Genomic DNA, 20,965 nt, shown 5'->3' with positions numbered 1-20,965 from the left:
CAGATCTAATTGCACTAACACACACGACTCCACCACAGTCTAGTTTCCCCTTATGGTTTAATTTTCTGCATGAAGGCTGTTGAGTTTTAAATATTTTATAAATGATGTTCTGTTTAGATGTTTTGATTTTTTGTTTGTAATCCTCTTGGTGTTTTAGTCTAACCTTGACAAATTTGAATTATTTCTCTGTATTTTATTACTTTGTTTTTCTCACTATGCAAATTAAGTAAATAAACTTAACATGCCGTACCAATTTGCAATTTGCAGCTGCTCCATTGGCAGTGTGCAGAAAACTGAATTTATGGACTTAGATCTGAATTATAATCACTGGGTGATTACTAACATGACATGAAAACAAAATACCAATGCGCTTAGTGACGTGAGACTTTATTTTTCATATAAAATACATAAATAAAGCATCTGCAGGTGGCATCAGGAGCATGTGCACGTAATCACACACACACAAACATACATGTGTGTGTGACTCAGTCAGCAAACAAACACACTAACAGGCATACAATTCACCCAAAATAAAAGTATACAGTATAAAGAAAAAAAAAAAGATGGTTGTTGCAGCTGTGTGTAAATACATAGTTGGTTTCTATCATATCTATTTCTATCATCAGGTGCTTAGACCAATCCCTGCAGACTATGGGGGTCACATGATCACGAGAAGCACCGCAGCAGTTATGTACTCTGAAAGATCACCCTGGTAGCACAGATCTAGAATCAGTTTAACCTATCATAACTCACGGTTAAGCATTAGTAATAAAAACAAAATACTGATCTGAGATCAGTATTTTGAAGATATGTCTCTAATATGATGCAGAAGATCTCCCATTAGGATTGTATTCGCATTGTCAAAAAAAAAAAAACTGAAGAGTTTTGTTCCAAAGTGAGATATCCACCATTTGAAAAAAAAGACACCTATTCTTGTAAAATGATTGATATAGAATAATGAACTCTCTTTCCAAAAAGGATTATTTTGAGTTTTGGAAAAGAACTCTTCAGCTCTTCTTACCTCTCCAAGGCAACAGAGAAGCAAGAAGGAATCATTTTGACAATTTGAACGCAGCCTGTGACGTAGACAGAAGAAAGAAAACAGTATTTGTACTAAAGTTTCGGTCTCTCCCGTGCTTTACTGATTGCACATTTAAAACAGCTCTGTCCCTCAACTTAAAGTAAAACAAGGCTCTGTCCCTCCGCCCCAAAACTGGCATCCTGTCCTCCTCTCTGCAGACCAGGGCCACTGACGAGTAAAAACACTCGCTTCAACTGTTTAACTTCCATCTAGCTTATCCCATCCCAGTCAAAAGTATCTTTGCACAAAAATAAACTAAGATGATCATAACACAAGGACTTATTTACATAGGAAAAAAAGTCTGATTTTTAACACTATGTGACCAAGATGTGTTTTTCCAGAAATCTAGCCGGTAATGAATAACAGCTTTCACAGAGGGTTTAAAGTCAAATTTCCCTTTTCCTGTGTAAATCTAGCCTTAGACACTCTTTGGGAAGCTTGACTCAGATCAGTGGCCATGCTGGAGAGGAGGTGAGAAGGATGACCGAACTGAGACTGCGGGACAATAAAGGCGCCTGGGGGTAAACACACTCATAAAGCATATTCCTCATGATGACAGAAAAGACAAATAAAAATATATAGACAAACATTTCCTCAGAAAAAAAACAATGATAGTGCTGCTTCCTGTTCCGTCCCTCAATGACGACACGTGAATGATTAAAAACCTTAGTATCTGCCTCAGAGCCGACTTCACGTGACTTGAGCAAAAACGGCACCGCGCAGTTGGGAGGACTGAGAACTTGACGCTCCTCCGATGAAAACTACCCACCATGCAGTGCAGCGTTGTCCTTGCGCAAGCCGGGTGAAACCGGCGGGGCAGAGCGATATGTTAGCGGGACACACTCGCCTCCCTTCGGACTCGTTATTATAAAACATCTGTACACCTTTTAGACCTATCTCAAACATAAATCTCTTCTTTCGGTCGACAATAGTATTCAGGCCTGCTGCTGCTAAAACGCTTGTAGAAAAAAATGTGACGTTTTTTTTTTCTGTCTGTCCCAAAGACAGGAAGCAGAGAGACAGCCGACAGCCTCTTGCCCCCATCTCTAGTTATCTCTAGGCTGCTGACACCAAACAAACTGCCTTGTACTGAGAAAATTAAAGGGGGATTCCACCAAGATGGATGTTTAGAGTTTTGAATCTGCTGGGCAAGAGGCTGTTGAACAGTAGCGCTGAGCAGGACGGGGGGGGGGGGGGGAGGGCCAGGGCTTCAGGTAAAGCTGGGCTAGGCATAGACATCATTTTCTTACTGGTAGAAAACTACATGGCAGCGAAACGTCTGTATGTGCGAATATGTGTGTGTGTGTGTGTGTGTGTGTGAGAGAGATTGAGAGAGAGAGTGTGTCTATGCGGGGGGAGTCTTGAAGGCTCCCCAGGCGTGGAAGCAGCGTGTGAAGCAGTGGGGCTCGTTTCCCTTCCGGACCAGTCGCAGCTTCCGGGGATGTTCGGTGTCTTTGGAGCGCATGTGCTGGATGTAAACCTGGAGAGAGGAGGAGAGGAGAGGAAATGAACGGGATTTGGATATAGACACATAAACAGAAACCTAACACAAACAGAAAAACAGACACATAGAGACAGACAACCATGCACAGAGAGACACAGACAAACACACATATATTACACACACATATACACTCTTATTTACCTGGCAGGCTTTGAGACTAAGTTTGATTTCCACCTGGCTGGTCTGAGTGCCGACCCACATGTACACCTGAGAGAGGAGGGAGACAGAAAGAAAGGTAGAGTGAGTGAGAGACTGACTGAAGAATATTGTACTACAGAATCTGAAACAATGCAATTGATTACATTGCAGAAGGCCAGGTCAATCAACTCAATCAAATCAATTCTAAGTATGAATTCAGTTTATTATTGTTAGCAGTAGTAGTATTTAAACCCAAGTGTAGTTATGAGAAATAATGACCTCTTTGCCGTTGTCTAGCAGCATGATGTCGTCATCGGCCAAGTCATCCTGACAGAAGTCTGAACATTTCTCTGACACAGAGAAATAACCCTTCTCATTGGAACACCTGAGGGAGGGAGAGGGAGGAGGAGGGAGAACAGTATTAATAATGTATTATTAATACATACATTTCTTTTAACTAATAACTTGTGACCTCTGGGTGAAACTCAGTCCTGCCTGGAGAGTCACAAAGTATCAGAAAGAAAGACACTTCCACTGATGTCTGAGGTTATTCAAACTTGTATGGCAGCCATCTTAAATGTTCCAGTGAAATAGCCGGTCCAGAATGCTGATTTCAACAGCTTTTCAGTCCATTCTAAATGTTTTGATGTCCCATACACAACTCACCTGAAGAGCCGAGCGTATTTCATGTAATCTGCGTCTTCGTCGTACTGCTTCTGAGAACCAATCCCCACCCAGAAGAAGTTCTCTGGCTCCTCTCCCTCGTTGATCACCTAGGAGACAAGACACATACACAGGTGAGGGCAGAGGCAGAATGGGTCTCTTTACAGGCAAACTGACTGATTGTCTTACTTATTGATTGGTTTGACAAAACATACTTGCAGGCACACATACACAAAGTTGTTGGGGTTCTACAGAAGAAACCTCAATATTAATTCATATAATAGGCACACACACCACGGCCAAAATGTATTACAGCTGTAATGAGAGAGAAACATCACACATAGGCTACAGAATCTGTCTCGAACCTGGAATACACATTTCACAAGAGAAGCGGTCAGTCCTATAAATAACAAACTGGTTAAAGGGACTTCCAGACAAAGCCAGGATGTATTTAGCCTTGACTGTCTCCTTTCTTTAGCGCAAACACTTCCAATCCTTATCAGCCTATAAGGTTTTGGGGAAACTAAGTGAGAATAACTAAGAGGAATTCCACTTTGACTGTGAGAATGATTAGTAAATGAATAGTAGCATGAATACAGATGATTATAGGAATTTCTTATACTCACATAAAGGCACACACACACACACACACACCCTTACCTGTTTGCTGTACGTGTCGTCGAACATGCTGTTCATTATGTCCTCCGCCAGTTTGGCTTCATCAGGGTCAGCAGCTCTGCCCACCCAGGTGTAAACGATGCCCTGGTTGTCTGTGCTCTCAAATGGTACCTGCAGCAAACACATACTGTTACACAGAAGCCAAAGTCTTTTTTTTATTTTAGGAGAGAGGACATTTTTTGTTCCATATTCAGACAGTATAGAAGTAGTGGGGGACACAGAGGAGAAAGCTACCAAAATAAAGCAATCCCCACCTTGAGTATGAAGCAGAACTCTGAGTTGAGATTGCTGGAGTCTGTTCCAATCTGGATGGTTCTGAAAGAGAGATGTACAAAAAAAAAAAAAGGAAAAAAGGTTATGGAGAACTTTGAGATTTTAAGGAGAGGGACAAGAAGACTTCTATAGAGGACAGAAACTGATGCTTGTGCCCACTGTTTGTGAGAGCGCTGGTGCTCCTGACAATATGTGGTGCGTGTCTACCTGGTGCAGAGAGCGCTGCCATTGGTGCGTATGTGGTAGAGGGAGGGCTGGGCGGAGTCGGCCTTCTGTTTCCTCTTCCCTTTGTGGATGATGAACTTCCTCTTGAAATGGGACAGGAACTTGAGGTTCTCCTGCTGCTGGGTCATACGCACCACCTAAACAGAGATACACGCTATGGTTACACTTGTCATTTCAATGCAATGATTTTTCAAAAACCGCATATGGAAGTGGTCAGGCTCATATTGTGATTAGAGTTCTAGATATTTCTGGATGCAATGCGGCCACTTCATCTCCATACGACTGAGTTTACCTGACTACTCTATTGAGATTCCACCTTTGAAAGAACACACTTTTACTTTCTACACAAGCAATGGATAGAGAGAGGGGAGGAGCAGATAAAAAGTACTGCAGACAAATTTACATAAATACAGCCACAGGAGAGGCATAACAGCCATTTTCAGGCCAAGTGAGGACATACAGTGATATGATCTCACAAAATCTAATCTTTAGAATTAGATATAAAAAAGGACATCAAAAGCGTGGTTCGACAGAGGAAGAATGAGGCAGACACTCCCCACAATTTCTTTAACACATTCCCCTTGTGAATCATAGGTGTTTTTGCATTCTAAAATATGGTTGTCATTGTAGATTTTAGGTAAAATGAAAATAAATAAATTACACTTCACCCACAGGCAAGCCTCTTTGTCACATCTGAACACCTAGTCCTCTTACTGTTAGATAAATAAACCCAAAGGAGCATTTCATAAAAAGTCTAAATATTTTCAGTACAACAAAAGGCCATTGCATCTCAATTCTAGCTTACAAGGACAAATGTTTTAGATCTCCAGGTAGATGAAAGTACCTTGCTTCAAAGGAGTAGGGGCTAGAGAGTGTGTGTGTGTGTATATATGTGTGGCATAAATGAATAGCACAATTCACCCACATTCAGTTTGAGTATGTGTGCCAAAGAAAAATAACACATCTCCCCTATAATTGGTTTTATTTTCTGTGTGTGTTTGTGTACAAATCTATTTCCCTTACCTCCAGTTTGCCAGGGAACAGACTCTCAAACTTCTTCTGCAAGGAGAAGGTGAAGGTGAGCCAGCCCATGTTGGAGGCCTGCCTGCCCTGCCAGAAGTACACCACACACTGGAAGTCCTCCTCCGGCTGTTTGTCCTCCTCCTCCTCTCCTTCGCCCCCTCCGCCCCCCTTCTTCCCCTTCTTCTCTGTCTCATCATCCTCGTACTCCACAGGCACCCAGTACCTAAGGAAGCACAGTTGGAAATAATCAGACAACAGAATGATACAACAGAATAGAATAATAGAACAGAATTAAGGTCATTTTCCTTCTATGTCTCTACGCTGCAAACACACACACAGATATACAACGAGACATACAGACACACTCTTTTATTCAGCTGAAATGCATAAGAACTGAAATGAGCTGCAATTCCACCCCACCTTTCATCCCTGCTTGAACACCCCACCTACCCACCCACACACACACACACACACACCTACCTGCAGAGGAAGACGTAGCAGTCCTGTGTGTAGAAGTGTCCGAACTCCTCCTCTGGCAGACGAGCAAACTTCTTGCCCTCCAACACAAATCCCTCCATCCCATCCAGGTCCTCGTTCCACTCCTCCATCATCTGTTCGGCCTAGAGAGAAAATGTCATTCTGTAGAAGCAGAAACTCACGCAGAAACTCACTCATAATGATTTATATGGAAAGGCCGTGTGTGTGTGTGTGTGTGTGTGTGTGTGTGTGTGTGTGTGTGTGTGTGTGTTACCTCAGTGAGGGCCATGGGTGGCTGCCTGGGAAGGAAGAGAGCTGTGAGGTCAGCTTTCATCTGGTCTTTCTGTTCCGCATCTTTCTTCACCTGGGAGAGAAAACGCAGATAAAACACACTTCCTGCACTCACCAGACACAAGCAGCTATGCCTGCACGCCACACAAATGCACACATACAGTACAAGGGCTTTGATTCTCAAACACATCAGTCAATATTTCAAAAACGCAGATGATCCCATCCTCAAAAACATGACTGTATTGTGAGCAACAGCCTTAAGATGAGTCATTGATTTAATAGTAACTCGTAATGTGTTATTTAACCTTTATTTATCTGTATTAGTCCTGTTGATATCAACAAACTGTTTACTTCCTACAAGGGCAGCAAACACAGCTTTTAGACTACACACCACAGTGTCACTGGTAAATCTCAAACTTTGTGAGACACTTGACCTATTTTGATAGCTAACTAGACGTTCAGAACAGAACAGGACCACTAAACAATGGTTGTGATAAAGTGCATTTAGATAAAGATAAAGTTTAACTAGCATTTGGCTGGTGGCCTGCTATCTGAGCAAGCGTATTCATTTCTCACATTCCTTTCCTGACAAACACACACATCACTGACCTTGCCCTGTAGGTTGTCCTTCCGTTGTACAGTCTCAGCTGCTCTGGTGTAGTCCACCTTCAACACGTCATCCCAATTCTTAAACTTAGACTTAAACACCTGGAGAAGAGAAGAGAAGAGAAGAGAAGGGAAGGTTTAATATGTGCTCAAGTGAAAAAGCACATTACAAAAATGCAGGTAAAACACATAGGCCATAGGGTAAAAGTGGATCTTATTGATTTTTATATATAGCAGTGAATTCTGCTTTCCCAACACTTTCAGGAAGGTTGTTCATAGTCTAGGGGTCACACCAGCAAAAATAGCACAGGTGTGATTGGTGCAGCATGAAGGGTGGTGTGTGTGTCTGTATATTTTCTGTCTGTATGCTGTTACCTGGCACTCTGTGCCCTCCAGGTTGCGAGTTACACAGGCGTGTTTGGGCCGGTGCAGCATGGAGCAGATCTCCTGGCCCAGTTTCAAAGCAGCGGCTCGGACCAGACGGGGAGACTTCCTCCCGATCCAGATAAACACATCAGACCAGCAGTCCAGGATGTACACACACTTAGTGTCCAGCAGAGATTGCAGCTGGTGGGAGGGAAGGAAAATAGGAGAGAGAGATGAGTGGGAGGAAAGGAGGAAGCCAGGCAAAGAGAAAGAGAGGATGAGAAGGAGGAAAGAAGGGAGGTAGGGAAATAGGGAGAAAAGGCACATTGGTGACTGACCTGCAGTCTGCACTGCTTTGCATTTTAAACACATCCTTGTGTCATTATTTCACAATAAAACCATACTGTCTTGTGATTACGCAGCAGATACACCTACCAGTCTAAGCTCTGGCATGGTGTCCAGTTTGACCTTGCAGTCTTTGTGCTCCACTGACAGCTTGTAGTTAATCTGAGGCAGCTCCAGGTAGCCCAGCCCCAGGCCCACCTACACACAAACAACGACAAACAAACATACAATGCAGGTGATGATTCAGTTCTGAGGTAATTTTGGAACTCATATTTTTGTGGTTTAGCAACTACGCTGTCAAGTGTGTATCCCTGTCTGCGAGCTTCGACTTGTGATCATTGTGCCTATGCCACTGTGGTTTGTCATCATGATTTTTGAGACTGCTCCACTTGCCACATCAAATAATTTTGCAATTATGTGACCAATGCACGTGCAATTACACCACAGACTATTTGGCCTTGAAACACTGTTAGTTACCTCATGTAGCTTTGAAAATGCACATATAAAAATGAGGATGATCAGACCTCTTTTAAAGCTGACACAATTAAATGGCATTCAACTTAATACAATTAGCCTGTGTAGTTGCCTTTTTAATTGTGATTCAGTTAATTCAAAGTTGAAGTCGTTTTCCATGAGATGCCCATCCCATGTACGTCATTATGGACAACTTATAAATACGCAGTTACTGCTGTAACTCTCTCTCAGGGTGAGTACCTACCATTAGCTTGGATGATGGGGGCGGTTCTCAAGTGGGCGCCTGTTATTGCTGATGTTTCGTTGATTTAGGCGTATGACACCTCCAGAAAGCTCAACAGTATATCCTGGCATCACAGAATCATCCCTCTCCACACCTACTATCAACACTGATCGCATCTAGTCCACCATAAACTAATCTAATAACTAGGACTTTATTTTATAATCGGTTGCAATTCAGAAGATACTGTCAGGTATGGAGTAGCATTACTGTAAAAGAATGTTATTTTTAAAGTTTACCTTGTATAGTTTAGGTCTGATAGGAGAGAAGTCGTCTGGTACGTGTTTCTTGATCTCCTCTGGTTGTCCTCCCAGTACCTCCCAGAACTCTGGAGGCTCCTGGTTGTGTGCCAGGGTAGTGATCTCTGCCTTCCCCTTACGCTCATTCTTATTGATCTTCTCTGCAAATAGCCTGGGGGACGAGAACAATGCACACGCACAAACACACAGGTTTGAATTACTGCACTTCTCATCTGGAATCATGCCTTAAGCCAAACCTTAAATCTAAACCCAGACCTAACTGTGAAAAATAAACACACAAATGTCAATATGACCGAGAACAACAAAAAATACGTACAATTGACAAAGGAATGAATCCCAATAAAATACGCTTAGTATCTCCTCCTCAGCTCTGTAGCTTCTATGTAACAATTTTGAGTTTTTATTTTCTTAGTCAAGTTCTTGAGGGTAGCTAGGTGGACAAAATGTTTGTGCTCCTTAATGATTAACAGTACAAAACTTTATTACATAGCGAAGATGTATGATTGGCCCCAACAGAAAAAAAACACAAATCATAATAGTGTGATGTGTCTATGCGCTTACCTGGCCTTGGTGGTCCCGCTGAGCGTAGCATTGGCTCCTCTCCAGACAAAGATCTCCAGCCCCGTGTCCAACAGGAAGACAAAACTATCAGGGAAGGAAGGACAGGATGTTAGCTACACAACACTCTCGGTGTCACACTAAGCGAGACAGGCACACACATCAGAAAACAGGTATAAAAATTAAGTACAGAAAATCCAGAATCAATGCAGTGTGTATGTCAAACAGAGAGAGAAAGGGATGCAAAGACAATTAATAAGGAGAGATCCATGCTTGTGAGGGACAGAGTGGGTGTGTTGGAGGGTGTGCCAGAGTACGCATGCGAGTGTGTATCATGTAGTGTGTGCCAGAGGGGGGGGGGTGTGTGCAGGTGTGTTTCTCACCGTGGGTCGAGGGAGGAGGCCTTCAGAGGTACAGACTCCAGCCTGATGTTTTTCTTGCCATAAACTCTGTACAACCTGGAAAACACGCAGGGGTTAAGACCTGGTAAGGAAGCTTTCAGACCAATCTTTAACAGAACAGAGACATGTAGCTAATGACTAAGTAGCTGAAATAACAGGATGCTCAAATACTTCTAGATTGAATTTGCAAGAATCAGATTTTACATAAAGAAAAAGAAAAGAACAAAAAAGTCAGACACGACTTTCATAAACAGGCTTAAAAGGATAAAAGGCAAATAGAGTACAACAGGAATAGGTTTTTGAAAAAACTGTTCTCATCTTACTTAACAGCATAGGTTGTGTCCTCCACAGTGTAGAAGCCACTGGCTGTTCCTCCCTCAATGTAGGAGATCTCATTATCAAACACCTACACACAAACACAGCAGATATAGACAAAGAGACACTGTCAATTAGAACAGCATGTAGCAGTTGCATAAACCGGGAAGGATTCTTGGTTAGCTGCTCTTCTTTCACCAAGTATCCAGTATCTGTCTGTACTGTATGTCTGTGTGCACCCTGACATCTTTGCTCATGTGTATGTTTCCACGTACGGCACTGAACTCCTCGCTCTCATCTCCCATCTCCTCCCGTATCGTCCTGCACTCGGCTCCCAGGAGGTTCCTGAGGTTGACGGCGTGGATGGCAGAGCCCGCCTTCTTGTCCAGCGTGGCATCCTGGCCAATCCAGTAGTAGATATGCCAGTTCAGCGCTCCGTTATCATCCAGGAAGGTCTACAACGGGAGAGAGAACAATGAGAGAAAAATGGAGGGATACAGGGAGGAGGGGAATGGTGTAGTGGAGGGAGACAGTAAGATCAGTAGGAGAAAGAGGCTGGATAAAGTCTTGTAGTTAACATACAAACATCTAAAATTCCCTAGCTTGCAAACAGCGCAGCATCTATGTGAAATGTGTTAAAGGTAAACTTTGACTTGGCACCAACAAGAAAACATAAGACATTCCAACGCCAGCCAAGTTGAATCCATGCAAACCCAAGTAATGACTGACAGATTATCTAAGTGACAGTAGATTTGATGTGTTACCTTGAGGATGATGTAGCAGTCAGCCTCATAGAACTTGCCATGGAAAGCTTCTTCCACCTGCATGGGAACAAAGTTCTCTATCTGCCACACTGTCACACCTGGAACCTGTAGGGAGAAGTGGGACAGAAATGTTGACATTTGAACAAAGACAGGTAGCAAAACCTGAACCAAGATATCAACAATCACTACAATTTGTTTTTAAGTTTGAATTGAACACTTTTATAACCCTGCTGGTTGACTAAAAGCACACCTGGGGTATTAGCTGCCCAGTGCTGCCATGGTCTTGTATTGATGGGATTGATGTGATCAGGGAGTGGAAAGCATCACACCTCATTCACTTTCCCCATCTAAATTATCCTAGCTGGTGCAAAGAGTCGAACCAGCAACATTCTGGTTACTGCTTCTTTACCCTTCAGGCTAGAGCCATTCATATGGATTTAAAGGTGACTGAAACTTCGACTATGTGCCTAAACTTACTTTTCTGGAATGACAGCAATAACTGTTGATCCTCCTGAAGGCATTTTGGGCCACATTCAATCTGTGATAGGAGCAATCCCAATGACATACCTGCTCTGACCCACTCCCCTTTCCTCTCACATCAGAGATACACAGGCACTCACACTAAATACCCCCACAGAGAGGTACATCAGATCCTGGCAATTAATAGATGTCACTGACACACACACACATACCTGTCCCACGTCCTCCATGTAGAACTCAGAGTAGTCCAGATGAGGCTTCTCTAGACTCTTGTCCCAGCGCCGTGTTTTTAGATCGCCATATTTCAGATCCCCATTCTCCTGCAAAAATCAACAGAATTCTAGTTTAATAAAACAGAAAACCACCCTATTCTGTCTATACTCCTCTTCTGATCCTTTCCTGACTCTTCTTCTTATATCTTACAAACACCATGACAAGGAATTGTCAAGCATTATTGCATGGGTAAAACTTCTGAATGTAAACAAAGTCATGGGAGCAGTGTCATCATCTGCATAAACCATGGATGCATTAAGAGGAACAGAAATAAAACAAACATAATGTGATACAACAGCCAATCCCCCAATTTGGTGGGCGCTTTTATCCAAAGCACCTTACAGTATCATGACTGCAGGTATTTTTAGCACGACAGGCACCAGTAGGAAACAAATCCCTAACCTTGACACTGATACTGCCATGTCCTTTTGCATAAATGGAAACCATTGACCTCTATGTGATTATTGTTCCTGGTCCTTCTTTCCACTCTCCTTTTTCCTCCATTATCTCTCTGCTTACCTCCATGTGCTTCTTCTCCTGTGCGACGTCGCTCATGCCCTTCAGCACCTGCTTTGCCTGGTCATCCTGAGCAGAATCCTTCCTCCTCCTCAACCTCATCTTCCTCGCCAGGGGGTCACGTGGGCTGGCTCCTTGACATGCGCACAAACACAGTCATTTTAACACAGTTGCCAACATAAAGATACAGAGTTCAGTCTCCAGAAAAGACACAAACACACGCATTGGCTTTATGATAGTAGCAGAGGCACTGGCTCAAAATGTAACACTCCTTAAACATATTAATGTACACAATTATACATGTATGCGCACGTGCGCACCAACACACACACACAAACACACACAGACATACACACACACCTCCTCCAGCGGCAGCTACAGTAGCGGGTGAGGCCCCGGCCAGCCGTAGCTGGTTCTGTAGGGAGAAGTCGATGTTGTACCACTCTGCTGTCCGGTCAACTGGCTTAGGAGGCATCACCAGGTTGGGGTTCTCACGCACATCCAGGATCTACAGAGAGGTGCATTAGAGGGAAACAGTTTGTGTGTGCAGTGGGCAGTGAGAACCAATTCTAAAATTTGAGATTTTACTGAGTGCAATATATGCACAATTGAATAGTGAAACCCAACGTTTCAGAAAAGGTCTCGAGTCAGTTTCTCTAGCTTTACTTTACATATAACAAATGCCAGGTAAGGTAGAGCTTTTCCCCTACTTTTCTACCAGGTTGTGAGGTGGGTCAGAACCAGGATATTTTAATCCTCCTTTTCTGAGGCTTGACATCTTTATACAGTAATCAAATCCAAATCAGCTCCACCATTAACCCAGTATAAATGCTCTTTGTTAAGATAGCTTGAGTGTAGTATTATGCATGTACTTTGTGAGTGGGTTTAGTACTGTACCTCTAAGTCAGTCAAGAAGTGGATGGCCTCAGGCAACGTTACCAGACGGTTCTTATTCAGCACCAGCTTCTTCAGCTTACCACACCTAGACAACAACAAAAGGAGATACTGTAATCACATAAACTCATATTCTTGTGCTGCTTTCAGTGATAAAATATGTAAGAAAACAGAATCAGCCAATACCAATATCAACCTATGCAGTGCAATGCGGCAGCGTGAAATGTAGAAAATGGTGCTTTATATGGGCACTGCTTTTTAAGAAAGCATATTAGAGGAGGGAATCTGCTATCAAAAAGTGCTGCAGCATAACCTATTCTCTTTTTAGTCTATAAAGGTTATAAGGGAAAAAAAGAAACCCTGTCATGTTATAAATACTAGCCTATGCTATGCCATGTACAAGGCCATGGCCAAAGCTACCATCAAACGTTGACATGCTGTAGGCAACCATTATAGCAATTTCCTTTGATGAATAAAGAATTGACTGTAGTGCTAAAACCTGCCATTAGCTAAATGTCAGTGTTTTTTATAACAGAGGATTGGCTCTTATGATCAGCCAATTTAGAGACTACCAATCTAACAATGTAGAATGAAAATTGGATGTTTTGATGATTGGCAGCTGATCAATCAGAGTATAGCTAATCTTTGTGTGTGTGTGTGTGTGTGTGTGTGTGTGTGTGTGTGCGTGTGTGTGTTTTAAGCCCACCTGCAGAGCCCCTCGGGAATGAGCTCAAGGTTGTTGTTGGCAGCCATGAACTCGGTGAGGCTGGCCAGCTTGCCCACTCCTGATGGAACCCCGTCAAAGTCCAGCTTGTTAGAGTTCACATACAGCTTCTTCAGTTTGGACAGCTTACAGATTGCAGACTGGATTGAGACACATTAACAAAGATATTTTTTTCAGCTTGCAGAAATTGCACTGGAAATGTAGGAAAAATCTAGTATTCCAGCTACACAGCCCATCAGATTAGTAAATCACTCTGTTAACCAATCTAGCAATTGCTCTCTAAAAGAGGGATAAAGGAGAAGTGGGCAGACGTGATATTTTACATTTAAATTTTTAGGCATTTAGGTGATGCTCATATCCAAAACAAAAAGAGGTTAGGGTTTGGGTTAGGGTGTTGTTGTTATAGGATGTATTCTTTAATCACTAGGCCACCCTCCCGCCCGATAATGTGCAGAAAGAATAAAGATCATAGGTAGGAAAGATTAGCAGATAAAAAACAAAACAATAGACAGTAGTAGTAGAAAGACAGCCATGCAGACTGAAATGGAGCCATTACAGCTCTGAAAGAGAACAGAGCAGGAAGCATCATTCCCACTGGACACTAAAGAGCTACAGTCCAATATTCTTTCATTCACTATTTTAATGGAGAGGATGTGAGCGGAGGATGGGGCTTGACACTAACACAGAAAAAGCATTTCACAATTTTTAATATTGCAAGTACTCCTGTTACGCAACTTCCCCAAAATATGTGCTCAGCACTGGTAATTAGAGAAGAAGTACTTTGCAGAGACAGGTGTGTGATGCATCGTCCTTACAGGCAGTGAGGTGAGCTGGTTGCGGCTGAGGTTGAGTGTCTCTAGCTGAGTCCACTGGTCGATGCAGAGGGAGAGTTCTGAGATCTGGTTACTGCTCAGGTTGAGTCTCTTTAGACTGCCCAGCGAATACAGACACTCTGGCACCCGAGTCAGATCGTTACATGACAGGTCCACATCTGGGAGAGAGACAAGGAAGAGAGGGAGAGCATATAAGCGTGTTTGTACGTTTAAGCAAAGGAGTGTATCACAGTGTGTGAGTGTCGCTGGTGGTCTAGTATCCGAGTCAGGGATAGTGAGAGACAGAGAGAGTGACGATACATATAGGAGTATGCATTTGTGAAAATCTATATCTGAACAAAAAGTATTGGTCTGTGCCAAGTGTGCCAAGAGGTAAAGGCAAGCTGGAAAATGTGTCAGGTTGTTACACAAGTGGCCTGGGAGAGATAAGCTGATGTATATAGAGAATGGTGTGTGTGTGTGTGTGCGTATGAGTGTTACCTGCTAAGTGTGTCAGTCCCTCCAGGCTGGTGGGCATGTTGCTCTGGGTCCTCTGGGTGTTCCTCAGATGGAGAGTCTGTAGTGCAACCATGGCTGGCAGCTGGCTGCTCAGACACACACACAGAGCCGACACTTAGCACTCAAAAACAAGGGTACAATGTTGCTTTGTAACTCAATTTACCATTAAGTTTTAACCTAGAATTGCTGAACAAAATATTTTTAATTCATGCGTTGACTTAGCTATAACAGTTACAAAATCACAGATCTATTTCCTAGTATGTCTATATACTGGGCACCAACCTACAGGTGGCTCATTCCTGTGTGACTTCTACCTTATTGCCTGGTGTATGAGTGCACACTGCATTTCCATTATGCAGGGCCCACAGGGCTCTGCACGGCCTAAAGAACACATATCGTAATTCCCCTAAGTACTGCACATTGCAAAGAGCATTACGCACACACGGACCAACCAACCAACCAACACACAGAGCTCAGCTCTCACTGATGTGATCCTCTCAAGCACATAATAACAAGTTAGAACCTTGTAGCAGTTCATAAATATGGGTTATTAAAGCTGCACTAGTCAATTTCACACAAATAGCAGCAGGATATTCCTTGTATTTAGAGGACTGCAGTGCCCAGCAATCACCTAACATAATTTCAGCAAACTGCAAACTCCGAGGACATAAATGTCTTCTTCTTAGTGGTGGTATTAGTCACTTCCTCAGGGGCTGAATTTCAGTGCGGGATTGCGGGTATTGCACATAATTTCATCGATTCCCACAAATCTAGTGTAGAATGCGGGACGACTGGCCGGAAGCGCTGCATCAGACGGACGGACGGACCCCCCCCCCCCCCCCCCAAAAGTGTATAAATCCCCCCTATGTGAAGCACTTAAGGGGGGAATTCCCCCCCATGCCTGCCATCTTTACCGCAGCTGGGCGTGCATCAGTGGGTTGTTGTTTAGTATGAGTGTCTGCAGGTGGACCAGGCGTCTCATCTGGGGCGGCAGGCTGTCCAGCTTGTTGTCGCTCAGGTCCAGATACAGCAGGTCTGTCAGGTTGATGAACAGCTGGTTGGGGATGGAGTCGATGCCATTGTGGCTTAGATTCAGCACCAGCATGTTCCTGCTGTTTTCCAGGTCCCTGGGGATCTCCGTCAGCTGGTTGTAGCTCAGGTCCTGAAGGACAAGAAGGGAATGTGTTGGGTGAACACCCTGTCCACTGTGTTTTTGTTGTCAGCATAACACATTTATTTTTCGGGATGACAAAGCTTCAAATTGAATTAAATAAGAGGGATCAAAAGAAAGTGAGAGTATAAAGAGAAACAATACATACAAGCACTAGAAAAAGTGGGCTACACATATAAGGGACCTCTGTTAAATAGTCTGAATCACTTCCAAGTCTCACACAGTAGCCAGATGTACAGCTTATACCATCAAGCCTTGCACCAAGGGTTAACTGAGAGAGAACAGAATAAATAGGTCCCCTGTTGTGGGTCTCTAAAGTGGAACGATCCTATTTTATACAACTGGATTAAGGACTGATCCTGTAATTGACACCTGGGAAACTGACTGAAAAGCCAACACACTTCCAAACTGACCTTGCTTTATCGAGCATGGCTTGGCAGGAGAATAATGGCGCAGCCAATAGTAAAAGTTGCTGACTGTCCTACGCATATTTCACTGTGCCTTGCCGTACCCTCTGGCAAAGTAAATATACTAGTGTGGCGAAAAGCAATTACAGCAATGAGTCACCTCAGTGGAAGTATGGCTATGGAAAAAGAAGGGGGTTCAGGAAAGGCCAGATAGAGGTGTAAAGAATAAAGGCACTGGAGCATAAGAAATAAAGGAAAGGGTGTTGTTGGATAAGTGGAGGCGGGCTGCAAGGAAGTCAAGGGTGTGGTAAGGAGAGAAGGGGACACTGGGGGACAGAGTTGGTGAGTGAAGACATATAAAATTTTATTTGTGTACCAGCACAGAGAGGTCGTCCAGTTGAAAGATGTCATCTGGGACTCCAGAGTTTTTCAAGTTGTTGGCTCTGGCCACGACCGCCTGCACACATAATGAAACACATTTAGTACATTATTATATCTTGGTGTAGATTATAGATTTGTCTAAGAAATTTGCAACATTGCACAAAGACAACACAAGTTAACAGAACGGTGTTTGGGCCAGAAAACCCAAGTGAGCTTGTCAAAGCATTCAATCAAAACCAATAGTCTAGAAAATGCTGTTTATACCAATATCTCCATGTGTCTTATGGGTATGTTTATGTGTGTGTGTGTGTGTGTGAGAGAGAGTTACCCGTAGGTTAGGTAAGCTGGACAGTTCTCCATGTAAGGTTGTCAGGCTGTTGTGACTCACTGAAAGATGCTCCTGAAAAGGGAGGAAAAACACAGATAGGTTTCAGTTACAGATACACAGAGCACTGCAAGTGCAAGTGCACAAACACACACACACACACACACACACACACACACTATCTAAAACCACACTGACACAAGTATGCCCTACAAGGTGTACTGAACTGTGTTGTAAAATGTACCACTTGCACTAATGCCCTGTTATCTCCTAACAGTATTATCTCACTGCAAACAGGATAAAATGCAAGGCAGATGTTCAGGTAAACACACCGGACACTGTGATGGCTAACAGAGATAGCAGACTAATCTTATTTATCTACACCATGTAAGATCAAGCATTTTAGCATAGAGATCATCTTTTCACCATGGCCTGCTGATCACAGATTTAGGAGGTTTAGATTAGATAATCCTATCAGAGATATTCAGGATTAAAGCATGTGTGTGGGGGTGTGTGTGTGTTCTCAGCCAGGTGGGGTTTCACAAGTTTGACTGATAAAACTGGAATGCATCGAATTGCTGGTATGATCTCCTCCCCATGACTCAAACTTTTAAGGGGAAACACTGGTATATTTTTGACTAATCAGAGAGGGACAATACTGCCTTCAGCAGTGTGGTGATGGAGAATGGCACATTGGATTGGATAAATCTAGGTTGATAACGGGGATAGAGTGGGGTACTGACTGACCGAATTAAAAAAAAAATATCCTTTTGACCTCTCTGCTAAGCTCTTATTTTTATCTTTTTTTTCCTAGGTTTTCTTTTCCAGGCACCAACTGACTCCTTGTGTGATTATGTATCCTGACAAATAGATCAGTACTTTTCCTTGAAACTGTATGTATACTGGCCATCATCTTTTATCATGGTCCCTATCGGGGCAGGAAAGTATTTTCTGTTGAAAGCCCACAGTGGCTGGTGCATCTCAACATTCATCGGCACTGTGGACTTTCACTGTGGATCCCAACATTACTGATTTGCCAGCTAGATTCCTAGATTTTTTAGAATAGATTAGGACCACCAAATGATAGCTGAACACTAGCCAAAAAGCTTGGTAGTGTGGTGAAATCTTAGCAGCCACAAACGTACTAGTGTTTGAAATGACAGTGGGTCTGCAACTACATAAAATGTGTAGTCCTGTTTTTATTGGGACTGAACAAGGTTTTCCTCATATTTCTTTTTTTTAAATCATATTTACATCTTGTATCTATCTATCTAGGCTTTATGCCCAATTGTAAAACTTTAAGACTTCAAAATTACCCATCCATATCCATAACTATTCCACACATTTCCAGAGTTTGAAGACCTATGTAGGAAGCCTGTATAATCGCAGACCAGGCCCCAGACATTTCATTCATTATAATCCACACTGAAGTCCCCCCAAGTATAGAGGTGCCTTGCCCAGCTAATAATTAGCAAATAGGACTGAGAGTCTCACCAGCTTCTGCAGAGAGGCCAGCTCCTCTGGGAGGTAACACAGTCCTGTTCTGTTGAGCTTCAGCCATCGCAGGCTGCTCATAGACTTGACATGCTCTGGGAAATAACCGCCCTGTAAAGACAGAAGAGCAAGAGAGGGGAAAAAGTGACAACTGTCAGGACAGAGAATGACATCTGACAACAGCAATGTTGATAGTGACTTTGTTGATCAAAGCTATGTACAATATTTTCTCAATATATCAGTGTGAAATAAGTTGCTGAGATGTACTCTAAACAACTGCCAGCATTACCAATAACAATATTCTGTGCCTGTGGTGGAGGTGGTGGGGTTATGACAACTGAACCCAGGTGACATGGCCTACAGAAAATAGTGCCAATAGTTATTTTATCAAATAATTTGAGCCTGGAATATTGACATAAGCTCCTAGACGTTACTCATAAAAGATGGGGATTTGTGTAACTGCAACTGGCAGTAACCACTAGGGGTAAGGCCAGCAAATAACTACTCCAAGTGAAAGAGCTTTGCCCTTCAACTGTAAACTCTATCTTTGCTCTAAAATGTCAACAAAATCCAACAGGTAGTCTAAAGGGCACATCAATCCAATATCTTACAAAAACAGACTATTTTAACCTCATTAATATACAAGAATGAGAATAGTCCATTTAGTGTGTGTGTGTGTGTGTGTGTGTGTGTGTGTTTGTGTGTGTGTGTGTGTCAATACAAGATTAGAGATGACATCATCACCCTCTTTCTGGTTTCAGTGGCATTGTGGGTGGGTGTGACAGCACAAATCTGGCAAACTTCAGTCAGTTAGCTAGACAGCAGACATCTAGCCAGCTGTGATGTTTTGCCTCTTACGTTACATTGTCTTGCTCAGGTTGGGTAACTAACCAGACTGCAGTGCTTAATATCTAAATAAAATGTCGGCAAGTTAAATAATGCCACCTTACACTGAAACGTGTTTTGAATCCACCGGCCATTTGATGGCTAGCAATTGAAAAAGTTACTCCCCACCCTGCTTGTACAGCTGTGGTACTGACATGGCAGCTATGCACACAGTACACAAACAGTTCTGTCAGTTCAGTTCAGATACATGCCAAATCATGCCAGCTGTCATTGCTGCCAGGGCTGCTTTTCCTGTCTCCCAAACTAAGCTTGCTATGTGGGTCAAAATATAAAAATATGACGACATTAGCTGGCTACAGCCACCCAAAACACCCTGTAGTGTTTTTTTTGGACATGACTTTATCTAAACGTTGATAAAACTGACTGGTTAAATGTCTAGCTTAAGATAGCTTCTGACACAGGGCTTCTGACTTGTAGCCCAGACATGATAACCAGAGTTAGCCAACAATAAGGCTGAATTAGCTAACCTGGCTTTAGAATAACAGCTAACGTTAATTGTACCCAAAACTATCAAACATGAGCAAGCAACCTAAATAAACTAGCTACCCCAATTCCCAAAAAACAGAACTAGCATTCCGATAAACGCCGGACAGGACGCTTGTGGTCAAGACATGACTGACTCTACTTTAGTCATGTCACACATATGACAACTGGCTAACGCCCAATGCTAGTGAGCTAAACTCGTAAGCTAATGTTTTAGCGAGCTCAGCCGTTAGCTTAGCGTCGCTGTGTTGTCCTGTGCCACTTACTGGGCTTAGCTTTAGCTAGCTAGCTAAGTTTAGTGTTTGTTACATAGCTATCGATGTTAAATCCAATAATATTGCCTAAAATCCTTACTTTGAAGTCGTTTCCACTGAGGTCTACCCCCCTTATGAAGGGGAGAACTCCGGTGGCAGCCATTTCTGGTTCAGAATGTCAGCCGCTCCGCTCTCGCCAGTCTATTTTGGTCTGGAAGTAGCAGGGTGGGTTGACTGGTGGCTGTGAAAATATGCAGGAGAGGACACGTCGTCACCAGACATGAACGGTTCAAGTTGGTGATGTCATTCACTCACTGCGCATGGTCCTTACCCTCCGACTCTGATTGGCTATGATGTCATTGTCTTCTCCTGTATTTTACTCCGAGGCTGTCGTTGGTGGCTGCGTAGAAAAGTCCACTCCCAGCTGCTACCGAAACACCCCCAAACTGTCGGGTACTCCACCAGCTGAGTTTGAGAGCAGTAACAAAGTTTTAGCACTCAGATTATCTATAACGTTATCCTTTTTGGAACCTCCGCCTTACACACGATTATAATGTACCCAGTTACACAAGTCCAACGTCGTCAAATCAAACGATCAAATGCG

The 20,965-nt window shown here is 43.0% G+C and overlaps 1 protein-coding gene across 4 annotated transcripts; it reads right to left on the bottom strand.

Annotated features, from left to right (window-relative positions):
• Window positions 1-370: 370 nt before the first annotated feature.
• On the bottom strand, window positions 371-20,568 carry flii (FLII actin remodeling protein). Of its 4 annotated transcripts, none has more exons than XM_071518934.1 (31): window positions 20,462-20,568; window positions 18,719-18,829; window positions 17,228-17,299; window positions 16,895-16,975; window positions 15,855-16,102; window positions 14,923-15,026; window positions 14,425-14,600; window positions 13,592-13,749; window positions 12,889-12,973; window positions 12,346-12,499; window positions 11,995-12,122; window positions 11,415-11,522; window positions 10,723-10,827; window positions 10,234-10,413; window positions 9,967-10,049; window positions 9,626-9,700; window positions 9,246-9,329; window positions 8,664-8,835; window positions 7,761-7,868; window positions 7,335-7,526; window positions 6,963-7,061; window positions 6,337-6,426; window positions 6,066-6,205; window positions 5,586-5,808; window positions 4,545-4,699; window positions 4,319-4,379; window positions 4,047-4,175; window positions 3,390-3,496; window positions 3,003-3,108; window positions 2,727-2,792; window positions 371-2,561 (listed from the first exon to the last, which is right to left on the bottom strand). In XM_071518934.1, the coding sequence occupies exons 1-31, from the start codon at window positions 20,522-20,524 to the stop codon at window positions 2,427-2,429; spliced, it is 3,798 nt and encodes a 1,265-aa protein (XP_071375035.1). In that variant the 5' UTR covers window positions 20,525-20,568; the 3' UTR covers window positions 371-2,426. The 4 variants fall into 4 exon arrangements, with proteins under 4 accessions (XP_071375035.1, XP_071375033.1, XP_071375034.1 ...); XM_071518932.1 differs by having other exon boundaries at window positions 11,995-12,125; window positions 12,352-12,499; XM_071518933.1 differs by having other exon boundaries at window positions 11,415-11,519; window positions 11,995-12,125; window positions 12,352-12,499.
• Window positions 20,569-20,965: the final 397 nt, after the last annotated feature.

This window comes from Centroberyx affinis, unplaced genomic scaffold (assembly GCF_046629955.1).
Source record: "Centroberyx affinis isolate AG114_WGS23_722 - 3 ecotype Tasmania unplaced genomic scaffold, CSIRO-AGI_Caff_v1 ptg000645l_1, whole genome shotgun sequence".
Lineage (NCBI taxonomy): Eukaryota > Metazoa > Chordata > Actinopteri > Beryciformes > Berycidae > Centroberyx > Centroberyx affinis.
Note: the sequence above shows the minus strand (reverse complement) of the source record. Positions and strands in the feature narration are given on the sequence as shown.